The 20,419-nt window shown below is 42.1% G+C and overlaps 1 protein-coding gene across 1 annotated transcript in view; it reads left to right on the forward strand.

Moving 5' to 3' along the window:
• MAML1 (mastermind like transcriptional coactivator 1) overlaps positions 1 to 20,419 on the forward strand; it is a 31,968-nt gene that overhangs the window by 5,165 nt on the left and 6,384 nt on the right. The window contains exons 2-3 of the mRNA XM_066617570.1: positions 11,493 to 12,899; positions 14,505 to 14,771. Of these exons, the coding sequence (XP_066473667.1) occupies positions 11,493 to 12,899; positions 14,505 to 14,771 (1,674 nt within the window). The remainder of the gene's footprint in view (positions 1 to 11,492; positions 12,900 to 14,504; positions 14,772 to 20,419) is intronic.

The following is a 20,419-nucleotide window of genomic DNA, read 5'->3' on the forward strand; positions in this document are numbered from 1 at the left end:
AACATTTTGAAGTAGAAGGTAATCATTTGAACACCTTTAAAGTTGCATATTAAAATATAAACTGTTAAAATACACACTTAAAAGGAGAAAGTTGCTAAGAGCATAATTGGGCGGCTTTTTCTATATAGATTATATTATAAAAACAGTTCTATCTGGTGTGTTTATCTTCCTCTTCCAGGAAAATATTCTTACCACTGGTTCATAAGTAGGTTGGTATTTTTACACCAACCTACTTATGATTATGCAAACAGAAAATGCACTATCCCTTTGGATTTCATCAGTGTACTATAATGTACATCATGCACTATCCCTTTGGAGTTCATCAATGTACATCAGTGCCCATCATTTTCCTTAAAGTGTAAAGTCTTGAATTTCTGTCTCCCTAGTTTATTATCAGGTAGTGCTGCTACTTCAACTCTCTTCTCTAAACCTGGTTTGGAGTTTACTACATCTGGTGGGTCTATCAAATTTTGATATCAAATGTTGTCTTTCAGATTTTGAATAGTGTAGCTACAGTACTCAGGAACTTAATCATTGCATCAGAGGGGGACATGCTTGTAACCCAAAGCTATGTATATTTACTAATTCAGTAGTTGTGTAAAAATAAAATTATATTTCTGTGAAGTTGATCACCTTCAGCACAGCAGTATGCCATTGACAGAATGGGGCTTGTATTCATGCAAAGGGGCATTTGCCTATAGGCTCCTTCCCTGAATGGAACCCTATGTCTGTTCACAGAAGGCACTTTCACTGGTGGTGCACTGATGTGCTCAAAGTCTGGATGCTACCCTTTCTGGTCTGACCTGGAGTTGGGGATAAGCAGCGAGGTGGCCAAGTTTGCGGATGACACTAAATTTTTCCAGGTAGTGAAGACCAGCAGAGATTGTAAAGAGCTCCAGAAGGATCTGTCCAAACTGGGAAAATGGGGAGCGAAATGGCAGATTTCAATGTAAGTGTAAAGTTACGCACATTGGGGCAAAAAAAATCAAAACTTCACATATACGCTGATGGATCTGAGCTATCTGTAATGGATCAGGAGAGCGATCTTGGGGTGCTGGTGGACAGCTCGATAAAAGTGTTGATTTGGTGTGCAGCGGCAGAGAAGGCCAGTTCTGTGCTCTGGATAATAAAAAAAGAGATTGAGAATAAAATGGCCAAGAGTATATTACACCATTGTACAAATCAATGGTAAGGCCACATCTGGAATATTGCATACAGTTCTGATCACCACATCTCAAAAGGTATAGTGGAAAAGGTGCAGAAGAGAGCAACCAAAATGATTACTAGGCTGGGGCACCTTCCTTATGAGGAAAGGCTCCAGGGTTTGGGGCTATTCAGTCTCTCTAGAAAGAAGATGATTGAGACATATAGAGACGTATATTGAGAGGTGAAAAGCGGTGTGCCCCAAGGATCTGTCCTGGGACCGGTGCTTTTCAGCCTGTTCATAAATGACTTGGAGACAGGGTTAAGCAGCAAGGTGATCAAGTTTGCGGACGTCACCAAACTTTTCCAAGTGTTGAAGACCAGAAGAGATTGCACATACCCAACATGGCTTGTAAAGCTCCAGAAGGATCTCTCCAAACTGGGAGAATGGGCAGCAAAATGGCAGATGCTTTTCAGTGCAAGTAAGTGTAAAGTAACGCACACTGGAGCAAAAGATCAAAACTTCACATATAGGCTAATGGGTTCAGAGCTGTCTGTGACAAATCAGAAGAGGGATCTTGGGGACAGCTTGATGAAAGTGTCAGCCCAATGCGTGGCAGTGGTAAAAAAGGCTAATTCTATGCTTGGGTTCATTAGAAAAGGTATTGAGAATAAAACGGCTAATATAATGTCATTGTACAAATCGGTGGCAAGGCCACACCTGGAGTATTGTGTCCATTTCTGGTCAACACATCTCAAAAAGAATATAGTAAAAATGGAAAAGGTACAAAAGAGAGCGACTAAAATAATTGCTGGACTGGGGCACCTCCCTCTTATGAGGAAAGGCTACAGAGTTTGGGGCTCTTCAGTTTTGGAAAAAGGCACCTGAGGGGGGCATGATTGAGACACGTAAAATTATGCAGGGGATGGATAGAATGGATAGAGGGATGCTCTTTTCCCTCTCACATAATTCCTGAACCAGGGGACAAACTGAGTGTTGGGAGAGTTAGGACAGACAAAAGAAAATATTTCTTTACTCAGCGTGTAGTTAGTCTGTGGAACTCCTTGCCACAGGATGTGGGTGATGGCATCTGGCCTGGATGTCTTTAGAAGGGGATTGGACAAATTTCTGGAGGAAAAGTCCATCACGGGTTACAAGCCATGATGTGTAGGTGCAACCTCCTGATTTTAGAAGTGGGTTACCTCAGAATGTCAGATGCAAGGAATGACACCAGGATGCAGGTCTCTTGTTGTCTTGTGTGCTCCCTGAGGTTTTGGTGGGCCACTGTGAGATACAGAAAGCTGGACTAGATGGGCCTATGGCCTGATCCAGCAGGGCTGTTATAACATTATGCATGGGATGGCTAGAGGGGTGTTCTTTTCCTTCTCACACAACACCAGAACCAGAACATCCTTTAAAATTGAGTGTGGGGAGAATTAGAAGAGACAAAAGAAAATATTTCTTTGCCCAGTGTGTAATTAGTCTGTGAAACTCCTTGCCACAGGATGTTGTGATGGCATCTGACCTATATACCTTTGAAAGGGGATTTGACAGATATATGGATGAAAAGTCCATCTCATGTTGCAAGCTATGATGGGAATACATATCTTGGTTTAACAAGTCAGCTATTTCTGAATGCCAGATGCAAGGGAGTGGCAACAGGACACAGGTATCTTGTCTTGTTTGTTCCCTGAGGAATCTTGTGGGCCACTATGAGATTCAGAAGCTAGACAGGGCCTTTGGCTGAATTCAGCAGGGCTCTTCTTATGTTTATGATGATTAATATATGACCCACTGAACTTATGAGATTCTTATTCTGAAATTTATGTGGTCCATTATAAAATAGATTCTGTTTTATTTAGATACTGTGTGTATGCATTTGTTTTGACCAGGAAGATAGTAATATCTACATTTTCAAGTAAATTTTCTTTCTATAATATACATTCCTAATCCACTGTGGACTGTTGCAAGCCTCCTTTCCTTGGTGCAAGCAGCCACACCCTGTCAAGTGCTGGGAATACTGGAAACCAGGTGTTATGCAGGCAGTGGTGCCACCCCAAGTAGTGTCTTATTCCTTGTTGGGAGATTTTGCAGCTGGGTAAAACCAGGAATACTGCTGTAAGAGTGATGATTGTATCACATGTAAACCATCTGGTATCTGACTACAGGTATGCCTGTGGTTTGCTGAGATTTTACTCCCTGCACAGAAGTGTGGTGGGAGGATTGGAATGGCAGCAGAGTATTTTGGGGGATTACTCTCACAGTTATCAATTGTGACTAAGTTGCGAGTTAGCAGAAACTTCTAATGATATTTCTGCTAACATGGTAGAATACTTATTGCAAAATAAGCTGAGGTCAGGGTTTTGTTTTATTTATTGGCAGATTTATATACCATAACAAACCTGGTGCCCAATGCAGATAACAGCACACAGAAAATATAATAGAGATCAGAACTTAAGGCTACAGTAGTGATAAAATAGAAAAACCTAAAAATAGCAGCTAAAACAAAAGGTTGGATGGCTTTCCTTCTTGAGCCTATACTTCACTGGCAGGATAATGGTGTGTTCTTACGTGTTTTCAAAAACGGGATTGTACTGTAGTAGTATTTTCTGTATTAGATATTAGGAGTGACTTGTAGAGCTATTGAGTCAAAATGAGGAACCAGCTTTTTTTTTTTTGCCATACAGTAGTTCTGATTCAGCAGAAAAGTTTGTGCAAAATGAATTGACATCCCTAAAGACCAAGCTTTCATATGATGCTAAGTGCCTCAGCATGTAGTTAAAGCTTTGTTCAAGAGTTGCAGGTGAATGGGGCCATGATTTGGGTCAGGACCTCAGCATGGAGAGAGGAGTTATTTAATCCTTTACAGGCTAGTTTCATGCTGAAAATAGAATCTCTAGTGTGACTGGCTGAATCTAAAAAGTGTCACTGTAGCAATTTATACAAGATTGTAACTATATTAAGTTACAAAAATAAGGCTACTTGAGAGTAGCAGCTATAAGAGGCCATTATTTGGATCAGAGCCACAGTGAGGAGGCTAAGATAGCAAATGGCAGTTACAGCCCAGTCCTAACTAACTTTCCAGCGCTGATGTAGCCATGCCAGTGGGATGCGTGCTGCATCCTGTGTTGGAAGAGGCAGTCTCAGAAACCTCCTCAAGGTAAGGGAACATTTGTTCCCTGACCTTAGGGCTGCATTGCACCTCCATTGATGCTGGAAAGTTGGTTAGGATTGGGCTATTAGTCATTTCAGAGACAATTTTCAGCAGGAAACGAGTAGAGGTGAAGGGTTGCCTTCTCCTGTGGCTGCTGCTCCTAAGTGACCTTAAATCTGTAACTGCATGCTGACTCATTAACATCCGCTGTAGTTTGGTCTCAAGAAGATACCATATACATGTAACCCCACTAAATGAGCTATCTCCTACTAATTTCATCATGGACATCTGTTTGTTAAATTGGTTCTTTCTTTGAAATTGATAGGTTGTTTTGTGCGCTGGGGCAAAACTTGTTAGCATAGTTATGATCTGCTTATATTTCACTACCTTTAGAATGACATCGTGACATTATTTTTAACATTAAAAATGTCATTAAAAATTAAATGACATCAAAAATTATTTTTTAAATTTTCTTTGTCTTTTTTAAAAATACTGCACCTGCCTTGTAGTTCAGGTAATATTTGACCTGGAGAGATAATGGATTTCATTTTCTATGTTTTAGGAAATATATATGATTTTCACATGAGTACTGCTATTATCAAATTAGTCCTTTTAAATTATTTTTCAGATGTCTTTTCCCATATTTCTCTTTTTAATCTGTTCTAACAGTCAATTACCAGCATCTCTTTTGGATAGGATTATCAAAGTTAAGATGCAGCCAGAAAATAATTTCACTAATTTTTAATTCAGTGTAATTATCAGCCTAGAATGAGCTAAAAGCACTTAGTATGTTGGCAGATAGTATTGATTTCTAGTGCTTCCTTTCCTTTGAGATTTTGTCTTGGAACAGGTTTTTCTTGCCTCAAGACTATTTTGGCGGGGCTGGAGTCTGACTCATTTGTCAAGCTGTTATAAATTGTTATTTTGGGAGAGCTGCACTTGTTAAACTGCAGTGTTTGTCAATTTTACATTTGACTAATATGCTCGTTGGTATAAGCAAAAAAGTTTAAGGATGCCATGTCGGGTGTGTGCATGGGTTCACTACCATGAAGTTCACAATTGTGATTAGCATGAGAATAATCAGGAGCTTATTATATTCTCTCACTGCATACATTATAGAGCCTCATTGTAATACTGTGAGGTAATAATTCTACACTATTATTGGCTCATATGGTATAGTTAGAAATTAAAGTTGGGTTTACTAGAGGCAGTTTGCTAGGAACAGTGGTCTTCAACCTTTTTCATGCCATGATCCTAATAAATAAAGTATGAGACTGGGGACCCACCGCTGGTCCCATCCCCTCCTGGAAACCTATCTGCCCACTCCCTGCCCCTGTTATGCCTTCCCAGCACTGTTCACTACAACCAAATATTCTTATTAGAGAGAGCAAAAAAAGTTACTGTGAAACCTGGCAGTAGTCAACCTGAGCAATTGCTAAGAACCTGAGTAGGACTGGGACACAATCTTCTGGTACCTGAAGGAGTAAACCAGATGCCTCCCCCTTTACCTGGTGGTGCTTTAGTTCAGTGGTCTTCCATCTTTTTCATTCCTGTAAGTTGTTGCGATCCCAGAACTGAGGCTCTGTGACCCCATTGGGGTCCTAACCCCAAGGTTGAGGAACACTGGAGTAGAATACAAGATGTGAGATGAGGTACAATACAAGATTAACTTGTATTGGGGAGATGATATATAATAATGGGGAAGGGGGATCAAAAATTAAATGCAGTGCAATACAGTAATATCTCCTAGAACTCTGTGGTTGTGTTCCTGGAAAGCAGAATGCTATGTGAAACAGCACTATAGGAGGTAATTATAGCACTGTTCAATTTACTGTATTTGCTAGTGCATTAGACTGGAGCTTGCTATGTATTTGGCTGCTGCTGCTGGAACTCCTCCTGCATTGCAATGGTGGCAGGTAATGGGAGGTATTATACAAGAGTCAGATTATGACTCATTCATCACCAACAGACTTCTTGTTGAAGGTATCTAGGGTAGATTATAATGTCTTTTGGTTCTTCTCACAAAAGCTTCTCCTGGTTTGAAGGGTGGGCAAAAGACAAAAAAGGGTTCGAAGCAAATTCAGGGCTAGGCATTAACCTGAGTTGGTCTTGAGGAAGGGCAGCAGCTACTCGGTAGGGTGCTGGAGCAGTTGCTTTCTGGCTGCATTCTTGGAAAGGAAGTGTGGAGAAGGGAGGAAAGGAAGGAATTTGTCTCATACATGTCCTGGTACAGTGGTCCTTGGGTGGTGGAACTAATGCTAGTGCTTAATGCAGTGCTAGCTGGTCCACAGATGACTCGAGATGGGTGCTTCTGTTTTCTAACCTCCCAAGGGTCTGGCAACAAACTCTTGATTTACTCCGGGGGCCAGAGCTTCAAGTAACACATCACTTTTGATTAGATTTAGCCATGGAGTTGGTGATGAACACTAGGGTTTGAGACCCTTCTTCTGTTCCGCATGCAATCTTGTTTACTCCAAGTTGCAAAGCTTCTAGCATGATGTCTTGTTTACGTGTTTATACCTGCTGTGCAAGCAAGGTGTGGCCTGTCATGGAGTTTTTCCAAGAAAACAAATGAGAGGCAAGGTATTTCTTAACCAAGTCAGCTGTTTGGGGGGGGGGCGGGCAGATTGTGCTAACAGATGAAAATTGTGGACTTCCTTCAGGCTTGTTGGATCTGAGACCCTTGCCATAAGCAAGTCCAAATGCCACGAGACTGGCCTGTGTCATACTTTATACAAATAAAAAACCCCAGGCAGTATCTGAGGCTAAGGGCCTAATCCTATCCAACTTTCCAGCACTGATGCAGCCACACCAGTGGAATGTATGCTACATCCTGCGGGGAGGGGGGAGAAGTCACAGAGACCTCCAAGGAAAGGAAATGTTTTTCCCTTACCTAGAGCTGTATTGTGGCTGCATCAGCCACTTAGTCAGATAGGACTAATCTTTGCTGGAGGCAGGAGCTATGCTTAGGGCTCCTTTTGAGCTTTTGGCTAGCATACTCGCTTCTGTTTTTGGCTTATGAGGCAGTAGTAGAGAGTGATGCTATGTTTTGAGTTTTGGGATAGGGTAGTTAGATCATTCCCTTGAGAAAGCCACGCATAGTTGGGGCAGCCAACTATATTGCATATAGTTTTTAACAACTTCCAAAGGGGAAGCCATGTTAATCTGTTGCTAAAAAACAAAACCAACAAGATCTTGTTACCACAATCTACCTCTCATGTTCTCCCTGTTCATTCTCATTGAGTGTACACTGAGGTGCTCTGATTCTACTGTGTTTATACTTTTTTTCCCCTATACTTGTGTGTGCACATGCTCTTATGTACATAATTTCTCGGCCAAAACACTTTTTGCATGTTCTTTCATGGACAGATCTAGAAGGTTGCTAACCAGAAGTCAATTGCAATTAAAGGTTTGATTTGCTACTAGTGACCCTCTTGCAATCCAATGCATAGTAGCCCCAAATTGAAAGTCAGGCTCAGAAAACTGTGTCTTGCTCAGTATAATTAGAAAAGCCAAACAAACAGCAGGCTGCAAAGAGAGCCCAAGGAAAGATGGTTGCCTGCCTTGCATTTCAGAGACCATTCTTTGCAACAGAGGCATCTTTCCACACACATCTCTAAACAGTGTCATCAACTAGTCTCTTAGAATTGTATTGCATATTATGCACATGTTGTATTAACAGGACAATCCTATGCATGTCTACTGAAAAGTAAGCCCCATTGTGTTAAGTTGGGCTTACTCCTTACTCCCAGGAAAGTGTGCATAGTATTGCAGTCTAAGGGTATGGGGAAAGAGGGATGAAAAGGGCTGGAGGGCAGGGTTCAATCATTGCAGAGGTGGGGGGGGGGTTTGAAAGAACCAGAGAGAGAGAGAGAGAGAGAGGAGGCAAAGGGGTGGGCAGATAAAGGGGGTAGTGTCACAACATGGACCCCTCAGCATCACACTGCAGCTCCAACTTGTGTGAGTACATATTCCCTCCCCCTTCAGTTTGCTTAAGAAAAAGAAAAAAAGATCAAACTTCAGTCTGACTGTCCCATTTGAAGTGAATCAGTCTATTGTTCCTATTCCAGAAACCAAATTGAAAAGCAGTCAAGCAATATTTGAATCCACAGTAGGCTATTCACCTAAGTGGAGGAAAGATGAGGTCAAATTATATTAAATATATAGTTGTATTTTGTATCTGTGTGATCCACCTTACTTTGGAGTAAGTTCCACTGAACTCAAGAGTGGGGCTTGTTTCTGAGTAGACTTCCTAGTAGATCTGCATAGGATTTGTAGTGGCACAATTGTAAGTTAATCAGGAAGTTCTTTGTGGCTGGAGGGGGGTGGCAGGGGCCTCCCTTTGTTATTCCAACTAGCAGAGAAATGGCTCTGGTCAACAAAGAGACCTCCACCCCACCCCTGCAGTGACCAAGGAGAACACTTGGAGGCAAGAAATAACAAAGAAAACAAATAAAATGCCTTTGTTATTTCTTGTTGCTGCAAGAAATAACAAAGGCAGGCAGGTCCCTCAGACATCTTGAATAATTAAGGGAGTGAGATTAGCCATTCAGAAAAAGAGAGGGACCCTGCCACCCCCTCCCAACAATTGCTGCAAGTAATAAAAGAAGCCCTAGAAGGGAAGGGGGGGTGAAAGGAACCAGGGCAGGTCCCATTCTGCTGCCCTGAATAATTTGGGGGGGGGGGAAGAGAGAGCAAAGAACACAAAGTGCCTGTCTTTCCAGGCACAAGAAAAAGCGAAGCATGCAGCCCACCTCTGAATTGCCAGGTTCCAAAATGGCCTCATGGACCTTCTTGGGACCCAACTGACATCAACTTGCGACCCATTTGGTGGGTCGTGACCCACAGTTTGAGAAACCCTGAAATAAGGTGACTGAATGGAGATTCTAGTTTCAAATGCAAAGGGAAAGCGATTCTATCAATGATTGACAGTGCAACCCGTGCCGTAAAGCCTGTTTGCAACACTGTGTGAGTAGGCAGTGCTGATGGGGAGCCCTGCACCGCCCTGGATCCACAGGTTCACAGATCCACCAGTGGAGGCAAGGTTTGAGTCTGATAGCAGGGGATGTGGGGCTTTTGGGCAAAGCGTGTGTCAAGTACAAGGGTACTTGGATGGGGCAGCAGCCGAAAATCCTGTACCATCCACGTGCCTCTGTGCTTCACCCCAAAGCCCCCAACCCCACTCAAAATATATCAACATTTATCCCACTCACTCTGGGCTGTCCCCGTGACCTTCACACAGCTGCCCGATTCTGGTTCCTCCTCTCTTGCAAGATGAAGTAGCCAGCCATAAAGCTTCCCTGGACCCCCAACACACACTCACTGACAAGTGCAGCTGCTTCTACTGCATTTCGGAAGCCATGGCCAGTCTCGGCCAGTTGCCTCACAGCAACGCCCCTCCTGAATGGGTCTTTAAACTTCCTTTGAGCTGAGGAAGGCATGTGATGGTGGTGGTGGACTATGTGAGGGACGCAGAGTGTTGGCAATGGGAAAAAGGGGCCAGGGTGCTCAAGGAAAGTGCAACCGTGTGTATGTGACCAGCAGGAACCGTGGTGACTGCACTGTGTGGTGTAGGCAGTTCCTTTGGTGGGGTAGCTTCAGTGATGCCATTTTGGGACATACAAGGCCAAGGGAGGGGGGAGGGCCTCGGTGTGACCTGAAAATGGCTTCCGGGAGCACCACAGAATGCCCTGTAGCCCTTTTGGTTGCCATGCAAAAGTAAGGGAAGCTTTTTGTGCTCTTTTAAAAACTTGTTCGAACATTTTTAAATGGACAGTTGGGTTTTTGAGTGACTTAACACAGATGCCCGTGACCATCTGCATTGAGTCAAATAAGTGGATCCAGAATCCATGGGTGAAAAGGACGGATCTGTGTTTTGTTAAGTGGTAGTTTTTATGTGGGCATACCGTTGAGTTTGCTGTTCAACTGGGATAAGTGGCAAGTATTCCCTTCCCAGCAGGAGTATCTTGTTGGCAAACTGCCCTGACAACACATTCATCCCGTTCTGTCCATGGAGAGTACCACAGTGCTGCAATGTGGCAGCTGCATATAAAGTGCACTTGCTTCTAGCTGCTAAAGGGTTAGTGATAACCCTGCTAAAGGGTTAGCTGGGAGAATGAGAAGGAGAGTCTTGAAGGCAGCCTTTTTACTCCTGCATTATGAGTAAACTCAAGGCAGTGTCCATGGGGCTTGCATGTACAGCACTAATTTCTAGTCTCCAGCAGCCGCTATTTTTTGTTGTGTGTATTGAGAATGTAAAGTGCTGCTCTTCTGATTCAAAATATTTCTGAATTGGCTTACAAGTGAAAATGATTCAGCATACAAAGAAATAACAAAAAAAGGCCAAGAGGAGTAGCAGGTGAAAACATTGTTAAAACAAATTAATAATGATAAAAAATATGGGAAAATAAAAGCTCTCTGCCTTGTGCCAAGAGGACAATAGATGCTGCATGCGTCTTCTGGAGAAAGCATTTCATAAACTACTATAAGTCATCAAAATAATTTTTATAAGACTTGAAACATATTTATTATATTTATCTCCTGCTGTTCCATGGAACTCTTGACAGTCTTCCATCCAAGGGACTGATAAGGTCCATAACTACAGAGGCTCCAAGACCATTCAGTTGCTCCTAGGCTACCAGAGAATTTAATACACTCCATAGCACTGATGAATGGTTGGGGGCAGGAGGAGACAGAGCCCAGGTAGGAAAGCAAGGTTAGGGAAGCAACTATACACTCAGTAATGTTACCAAGGTTGCTCTAGTCTAGCATGTTAATTTGAAAATGCACTTGAACACTGTGTAAGTTGTTTCATTTTAGTACCTTATTCACTAGGCTCCCTATCTTCTTGCTTTTAGACAAATTGTGAAAACTTCATTAATTCAGATAAGCATTTGCTGTGTCATTTTTTCAGTTTTAACCGTGGTTAAGTGCTCTTTTGCTTTTTATTGATTTTGTAATGATGGTTAGTGTTTATAGTAATACCCAAGTTTCTGTGTAAAAAAGCAGGCTGGAAATGAAATGACTTTTGTTTAACTTTCTTTTAATTTAAAATTGTTAAAGAAAATAGTTGAAAAAGATTTATCCAGTGTAATTTTTCAAGTACAGTTGAATCTTTTTTCACCTAATAAAAGCTAGCCTAAAAAACCAAAATGTGTAAAATGTATAACTAATTTAAAACTATTTCTCTTTCAGCAGCTTCATGAAACAGTGAAAAGGAAACTTGATAGTGCTGTTTCTCCTCAGAATGGCGATCAGCAGAATGGCTATGGGGACATCTTTTCTGTGCCCAAGAAATTGCGTCATGATGATGGTCTTAGTGGATTGAGTGGTTCCTCCAATGGAATTACTCCTGTATCATCTGTGCACCAACTTGATAGCAAATCTTCAAGTGGAGACACTTTACAGCTTAATGTGAAACCTCCCATGGGCCTAGATGGCATTAGCAAAAAGTGTCCACCAGATTCTAATGGGCCTTTGAATGGAAGCAGTGATGCTGATGACTCATTTACTGTACCTATTAACAAGGAGCTCAAACAAGAACCAGATGACCTTCCTTGTATGATTGCAGGAGCAGGGAGTTCTATGTCCCAAAACAACTTAATGTCTGATCTTAACCTTAATGAGCAAGAGTGGAAGGAGCTTATTGATGAACTGAATAGATCAGTACCTGATGAAGACATGAAAGATCTCTTTACAGAGGACTTCGAGGAGAAGAAGGATGTTGATTCTTCAAATTCAGCTGCACAAACTCCATTACCACAAGACATCATCATAAAGACTGAATTTTCTCCTGCAGATTTTGAGCAGGATCAGATGGGATCTCCACAAGTCAGATCTACGTCTTCTGGCACAACATACATGGGAACCTCTTCTGTGTCTGTCAGTGCTGCTTCTCCAGTGGTTGGCAATTCTCAAACTATGTTTCAGACTTCCAGTCAGTCAGTGACTGAAAATGCCAACCAGTCCATGATGCAGTCATCAAACCAGTCTCAAAATGTGCAGAGATCTCTGCCTAGTGCATTACTATCTGGACAGAGTACAGGGAGTGCCAAAGAGATGTCATCTGCTAAACAACTTCAGCAGATAGCTGCCAAGCAGAAGAGAGATCAGCTGTTGCAGAACCAACAGCAAGTTCACCAGCCCAGCCAGATTTCCAGCTGGCAGCAATCTGGATCTTCTCATAGTCCATTGGCTGTGCCATACTCTATGGAAAATCCCACTAGTCCTTCAGTTTACCAACAAGACTTCAGTAACCAGAAACTCATGATGTCCAGTATGCCAAACAAGAGTTCTCCCAGGACTGGAGGTAATTACCATGGAAATATGCTAAGCCATCAACCAAACAACTTGAACCAGAACTCTGTGTCTAGTCAAAACTCTGTATTAGATTATGGAAACACAAAACCTCTTTCACATTATAAAGAATGTGGTCAGGGAGTTACAATACCTGGACAAAACAAGACTTCTATGTTGACATATATACAACAGCAGCGTCAGCAACCCACACTGCCTCATATGAACGATGAGCAGAATGGGATGTTTGTAATGAAGCAGAAACCTGGAAGTATTGCTTATAGACCTCTAGTACCACACAGCCAGGTAAGTAAGACCTCTAATAGTAGGTTGACTAGTAAATGAAAAATGTTGAATATGTGGAGCAAATAGGAGAACTAGGTACATGGTGAAGTACATATGTTGGGGCTTATTGTTTAAAATGAGGAATGAAGGTGACAGCTAGTACCAGTCTTTTATTGGGAAGACATACGCTGTTCTTGGACTGCAATTCTGTATTCACTGGGGATAGGTCCCAATGAACTCTGCGGTTTACTTCTGAACAGACTTGCATAGGTCTCTGTCTGTGGAGGTACACCGTGGATGTGACCAAAACATTTCATATTGTACTGATTATGACTAGTGCATTTTGATAGTTTAAATAAGCCTCGGCATGCATATATTCATGTATTGTATTCAGCATGGGGTTAGTTGAGCATCTTGTCTGCTTGGTTGACATAGGGTTTACTAGGAACAAGAAAGGGTTGAGTAATGAATGTCTGTTCCACTGGATCCACTGGAATTACTTGAACATGTAGGCAGAGACACCTGCTTACCTATTCCCACTCTCTTGTTGGCCTATTGAGTTAGTGTCCTCAGTGGAAGGGCAATAGGAAAAGGGAATGTATTCTTGTGTTTTGGTTAAAGGGTTGTATTGAGTTTCTGCCTTACATTTTCTTGCACATTAGATGGGGGAACTATCACTGTGTAGTGGCTCCTTTTGGCTTATAGGAGTCCTTTGGGCTGCTTCTCACAATAAAACTTCTTGTAACTGCCTTTAGGTGGCAGCTCTTCAACAGGATGAGTTGCTTTGTGTGTATTGGCATGTCACTCAGCACAAGCTCCAGTTTTATTAGGTTGTATCTCTAGATCATAGAATAATAATCAGCTTCTAGTTGTGTATCTGAAGCTGAGATCTTCACGAGTTTGATAGAGGCTTTTCAGTTGTCTTTTTTTGCATCAGTGATGTCGCTTAAGTAGTTTGAGTCAAATGATCAATATCAATATTCTTGAAGCAGGTGAAATACATTTGCTTTTTTTTTTTGCTTCATAATGTATGAAAAGATGTTTTCATGTTTTACACTGAAACTTTTATTTTTGTCCTGCTGATGTGTGGGCTAATGCACATTGAAGTTGTCGGAATGAGGGGGAGAGGCTAGAATGAGAGGTATTTGTGACGAGCAGCTATCTGTTATGTTCTTCAACTAGGGTCCCTCGAAAATGGAGAAATATAAAATGATAGTGTAGTGTTTCTCAATATCTCTCCTCCATACCACTTCACATGGTCCACCTATATGAAGTACCATTGGAAGTAATGTGATGACATCATCCCCAGTTACTTCTGGATTGGGAGGCCAGATGCGAATTAACAAACACCAGTAAGAGCTTCAGGGTGGATGGAAGGGCTTTTTCAAGCACAGAAAAGCATTCTTTGGAGCTCTGCCCACCAAGCCTCCTACCACTATTTGTTACACCATGTTCCTGGTCTTGTTGCCTGGTGGGGGGGGGGGGGTCCAAGGGCCCTGCGAGTACTACAAGACACCACTTCAAGTCCCGCTGGTGGTACCTGTACCACTGGTTGGGAAAAACTGATACTTCATTTCTAAAGTGAGGTAGAGGCTGATTATGCTGCTGTTGTCTCTGTTTTTGTAGGATCAAAATCCCTCTGCTAATGTTACCCGCATTCCAGTTTCTGTTCCTGGCCCTGGTGTGAATGCTCAGCCTCCCAGCGTTTCCATGGCAAGTAACCATGTCAACCCAGCTTATCTCAACAGTCAGCAGCAAGCAGCTGTAATGAAGCAGCACCAAATGCTCCTAGATCAGCAGAAACAGAGGGAGAGGGAGCAGCAACAAAAGCATTTGTTAATGGAGCAGCAGAAACAATTTCTAATGGGACAGAGGCAACTTCTTGCTGAACAGGTAAGGGCATCGGTATGAAAAATGATAGCTTTTTAGTTTTGTGCCTGTCTTATAGTTTTAATGGAATTGAAGTTGTGCAAACAGATTGTATTAAATTTTGTTTTGCTTCTGTCAGGTTGTGCATTATGTTGCCCACATGAGAGCAGCCCAGTTCTGACTGTTCAGAATTTTGAAGTCTCCCCCGCCTATAGGCAGAGGAAACCAGAGGAGATTGCAATAACGTATGCAAGGCAGGAGGCATTGGAACCACCAGCCACTGTTCTTTATTTCCACTATTGCTACTCCTTATCAGATTCTGTTTCTACCCTCCTGACTCTTAAAATGAGTTTGTAGGGAAAATAAGTGGAAATAAAGGATGGAGAAGTTGGCTACAGAAACACCCTGTGTGCGACTGTGATTTCCTCCAACCTGCTTTGCTTGTAGGTGAGATGGAGTCTTCAGGATTCTCAACAAACAGAACCAAACTGCACTAATATGGTGAGTGTCACATGTAGACCAGGCTTGTGGTGGAACAATTAAAATTAGGTTTTGTTTTGAAGTGGATAAACAGTTGGCTTGCATAAATGAATCTACCATAATTTGAATATGTGCTAATTGCTACCACACTTGAGAATGTGTGGATGTCCTTTGAACGTATAGGTCATTTGAAAATTCTGAAGAGAAGGCATGTTCCATATTGTTTGTTTGGCGACTGCTTGTAGCAGACTCCATTTTCTGTAGTCAATTTTTTTTCTGATTTCGAGAACCTTTATTGGCATTGAAATAAATAGTAAACAGGACACAGAAAGCATAAAAAAATAAATACAGTCTATACAACAAGGTTCTGTTCACAACATAAAATTCAAATTGGTGGAACACATGAAGGTATTTTCCTTATAACAGCTAGCAAATAGTCAGCAACCAAATCAGTGGTAGCCATAGAATTGTCTTCCAAAAGGAACGCAGGAAATCATCAGGTGAACCAGAGAGGGCAGACAGAATTGGATCTAAAAAAGTAACACGAAGTGTTCGAAGAGCAGGACAATGGCACAGAATATGAACCGCTGTGTTGGCTTCCAGGGTACAGAATTTACAAGTCCTGCTATCGAACGGAACATTGTAGAATCTTCCCTCGAGGACTGTGGAGGGAAAAATATTGAATCTGGCAAGCATAAAAGCCCACCTCTTACTTGGATTGATCAGTTCCCTAAAATAATTGGCAACACGGTCGGGAGATGGAAATAGGCCAAAATAATGGGGGGAGCAGGTGGGGTTGATGTTAGAACTTAATAGCTGGGTTTCGGCTTCAAAAAGTCTGGTCTTGATGGTAGAATGGGCCTGATTGAGACCAGTGTCAGCAAGTGATTCTAGGGTAATATCCAAGGATTGAAGCTTGGCATCAAAGAGTCTGAACCAAATAGAGGTATAAGAATCTTTTAGGAGATCGTAGAGAAAGGAATCAGGCTGGGAATTTAAATGAAGACACAACCAGTATTTGAAGGCTAAAGACCACGCCATGGTGGAAGGGAGATGAATCCCAAATTCCAAGGCCATGGTCGATAACCTGATTAAATTATGCACGCCCAAAATGCGCCTGAAAAAAGTGAACGCTGCCTGGCCCAGTTCTTTATTCACGGCCTCAATCCATATGGGAACTCCATGCAGGAGTTGGCTAAGAGTATTGGCTTGAAATATCTGGAGGGCTGCAGGGATATATTGGTTTCCACAATTGAAGTGGAAACGAGCTATTGCATTAAGGTGAAGTGTTGTTGAGGAAATAGCCAATTTCCAATGGAGAAACCAACTAAGGCAGTGGTGGAAAGTGATCCCAAGATACTTGAAAGATTTTACTTGTTGGAAAGAATCGTTACCGAATTTCCATGAGACCAGTGCCCAGGACTTGGAGAAGACCAAAATTTTGGTCTTTTCCGTGTTTATTACCACGTGTTCATTTTCTGTAGTCTCAAAAAGAGAAGATAGTGGACCCGTGAATATGTTTAAAATGGCATAAGCTGGTCAACAACTTAATGTTAATAAGAGCGAGTGTAGAAAAGCAGAATCTTGGAGGACAGTTTGAAGGGGAATTCACTCAACCCAATACTGATAAAGAGTATTTAGTGGGTGGGAAGTTGTAGTGTACTATCGTTGTGTAATGATAGGCTCAATGATTAAACCAGAAGCAGAATCGGGGTTCTGTTCCTCAGTATTGGTAGCAGGTAGTCCAAAGCCCTTTTGAATTAAGGCCCGGAGTAACATGTCTGTCTAGCAATGAAAAAGCTACTTTTCCTATTTGTTTGCCAAGAAAAGAAGAATAAGAGAGATAAGTTAAGAGTTATGATTTTGAATAATGACCCTGAGATCATCATTGTAGGAAATGGTAGAAGGTGAGGTGCCACTAGGATGCTGCTGATAAGCTAGTCATTTGTTAAGTTGTGTTGAACTTTATCTTATGGGTGGTGAAGTATTTTCAGGATCATCGGTATGAATGTGAGTTGCTGAGATTTTTTTTATTTAATTTGAACACTATAGGATAGAATAAATTTTCTGTGATGAAGTACCACTCTTGGCACTTCTGGGTATACTGTGGGTGGCATCCAGAGTAGTGCTAGTGCAAGGCATCTTTTCTACCCAGTCCTCTATATTGAAGCTCCCCAGCTCCTATAAAAAGTCAAGTGCCCTGGAGAATCAGGGCACTTGCTGCAATAGTGTGGGATGCAGCAAGGGAAGAAATACCTAGAAAATGTAAAAACCATGCATAGAGATGTTCAATATAACTTGGTGTTTCTGGGTATTGCCCTTCTGTGCTACATTCTGTGCCTTTAGCCCCCTGATCCTGGCAGTGGCTTTTTGGGGTGCTTGGGCATTTTCAGAAGAAGAGAATAGGCAACTGGGAAATTGCCTTGCATGGTGCAGACAGTTCTGACTGTCACCCCAAGGGTTTACACATTGCTATGATGTGCTTGCAGAATGTTTAGAACAAGGGAGATTTGGATTATGCTTAAGGTGCACAACTTTGGGCCATATTTATAAATTGAGATGTTCACTTAATCACAATAAATGTGGAAAAGCACTTTGCATACAATAGTAACTAGGTGTGATTTATAACTCATTCTGTTAGCTTATTTTTGCCTTTGAACCTCATAACATGCTCTCATTTGTGCCACAGATCTACGTTCCTATTTCTGTTACCCTTTTTCCTTCTGTTTCCTTGGACAACAGTTCTCAGGACTCCCATCTCCTTATCATCATTGTTGTCCTCCCATTCTTTCCTCTGCCTCCTCTTGCTTTGTTTCCGTCTTTCTCCTTTTTAAATTTTTCTCTCTGATTTTGGCAGCAACACACAAGGTTTCTGTTCTCCCAACATTTCACTCACTGGGGGAGGCTTGGACGTAGGTGTGTAGTGTAACTGCCTGACTGGAGAAACTGGCTCTAACACCACCATGCATCTCTGAATCTTGGGAGAGGAGGAGCAGTTGGGTGTTACGCTGCAGGCATCCTTCCACACCCATTGTGGACTTGAGCAGGCCTTGGATCTTCCTATGAAGTAGTGAGAAAGGACTGTCAATGGTGTGTGCTTGCAATTTGGAATTTTGGTAGGGGCTGTAGTTGGCTCGGGGGTCTATCATATCTGAATTGAGTATAGCCAATGTTATAAATTCAAAATTTTAGTGTCTTGCTTTTCTTAGACTCCTTCTGATAAGTAAATTGCAGCTTACTAGAATAAGTAGAACCAAATTTCATATAGTCCCCTACTTAAGTACAGATTAGGCTTGGAAGTCTGTATAGCAAAGTTGAAATTTTATTTATGCAACATAAACAAAATTGAGAACAACTTTCTGTAGTGGTTGAAAAACAGCATAGAAATACTTTATTTCTATAAATTATCTATAAAATGGATATAAAATGGATCTATAAAATGGATAATTCACTCCCTAGTGATGTACACTCTGTGATAACCTTGCTTTTTTGTTGTGCAATATGCAAAAGGTACCTTAGAGCAGCTCAGATGAAGGGGTAGGTTGCATTTTACAAGTTACGATTTGTACTGGCTGTCCATACCCATCACCTCTGCATCTCCAAAACCAGCACTGTTGTGCCTGTGCAAAAGCATCGATGTGCATGTGCTATACCTTAAGTTGGGACATCTGCAAGTTGGATGCCCTTCAGTTTGGGTCTACCTATATAATTTTACTCCTCATGAGTACATTTACTCGAGGGGACATGCTATCTCAGGAGTTCTCAAAGTGGTGAATCATGACCCATTAACCTGGGAAGCCCTGACCCTTAAGGGGAGGGGAAGGTAGCAACATGATCCCCAGGATCACGCTGCTGCCAAGGACAAGGAAGGGTTCCAACACTTGCCTACAGCCAGCTCCAGCCTCCTGGGGGTCCGGGAAGCCTGAGCGCCCCTCTGCAGGGGTCCCCAAGCCTCCAAACTTCTGAAAAAGTTAAAATGATGTCCACTTCTGGTTTTGCGACGAAAACAGACTTTTTTCACTTTTTGCAGAGGGGTCCCCAGGCTCCCTGGACCCCCCAGGAGACTCAAACTTGCTGTAGGCAAGCGTAAGAACCCTTTGCTTCTCCCTGGCAATCCTAGGGATCGCGTTGCTACCTTTCTCTCCTCCCCCACAAAGACTTACCTCAGTTCTCACACTCCCAAGAGTTTGAAAATCGTTAATCATTCTAGTGGCATGCTGCCATGTCTGTTCTTCACTAGATAGATCTAAGGCACTGGTTCCCAAGCAGTGGTCCAGGGGCCAAAGGTGGTCCGTGAGGCCCTGAGAAGTGGTCCACAAAATCTTAGAAAAAAGATCATCTTTGATCATTTCAAGCATCCCACTGAGTGAGCACGCTACCCCACAGACCACTAGAGAAGGTGGAGAACAGTCTGTAGCCGTCAATGAAGCGACAGCTGCAGCTGTGGGCGGTCCATTCTCCACCATCTCTGGTAGTCCATGGGGGACACTTGCTTGGGAGATGGTTCCCCATGGACCACCAGAGAGAGCAGATAAGGGACCACCTGCAACCACAACTGACAACAAAAGCAGCAACCCAGAAATCTTCTCTAGAAATACTAAATCTCTATTAAATATTCTCTAATTTTTACAGGTTTAATTGTATTTTTTATCTGTAGGGTAGTAGTGTTGTCCATGATAATTCCAGTTTTTGTTTTGGTGGTCCACGAGCTCCTAAAAGTTGGGCACCACTGGTTTAAGGGGAGGAACACCTGTGCATTGCTGGAATCCCAGAGAAATGTGTTCACTGTGCTGAACCATGATGGAGCCTCCTTGGGGTTCAAGTGACACACTTCTATTCTTCTGCTTTGGTAAAGTTATGCGAGAGGAAACATTGCAGTATGACCCTTACATTATTAAAAAATACCTTGTCTTTATGCCTGCTTTTGAGTAAATTTACTAGACAAATTCAGCAGACAACAGCATTTGAAGAATTGCTATGGAAAGGTGATCTCCTCTTCTATGTGGATGAAAGTGTTTGAACTTTCAAATTCTTCTCTGTAGTATTCCCTGGAAATGTCAGCTCACTCATTCCTGTGTTTTCCATTCAAGCTTGCGATCCATTCTGTTGTATTCCATTTTAAAGAGCATAGAATTACACTTGCTGTAATTGTCTGTAACTTGCTGTAATTGTCAGCAAGGAAATCAGCAATG

This window comes from Tiliqua scincoides, chromosome 2 (genome assembly GCF_035046505.1).
Source record: "Tiliqua scincoides isolate rTilSci1 chromosome 2, rTilSci1.hap2, whole genome shotgun sequence".
In the NCBI taxonomy this organism is placed as follows: Eukaryota; Metazoa; Chordata; class Lepidosauria; order Squamata; family Scincidae; genus Tiliqua; species Tiliqua scincoides.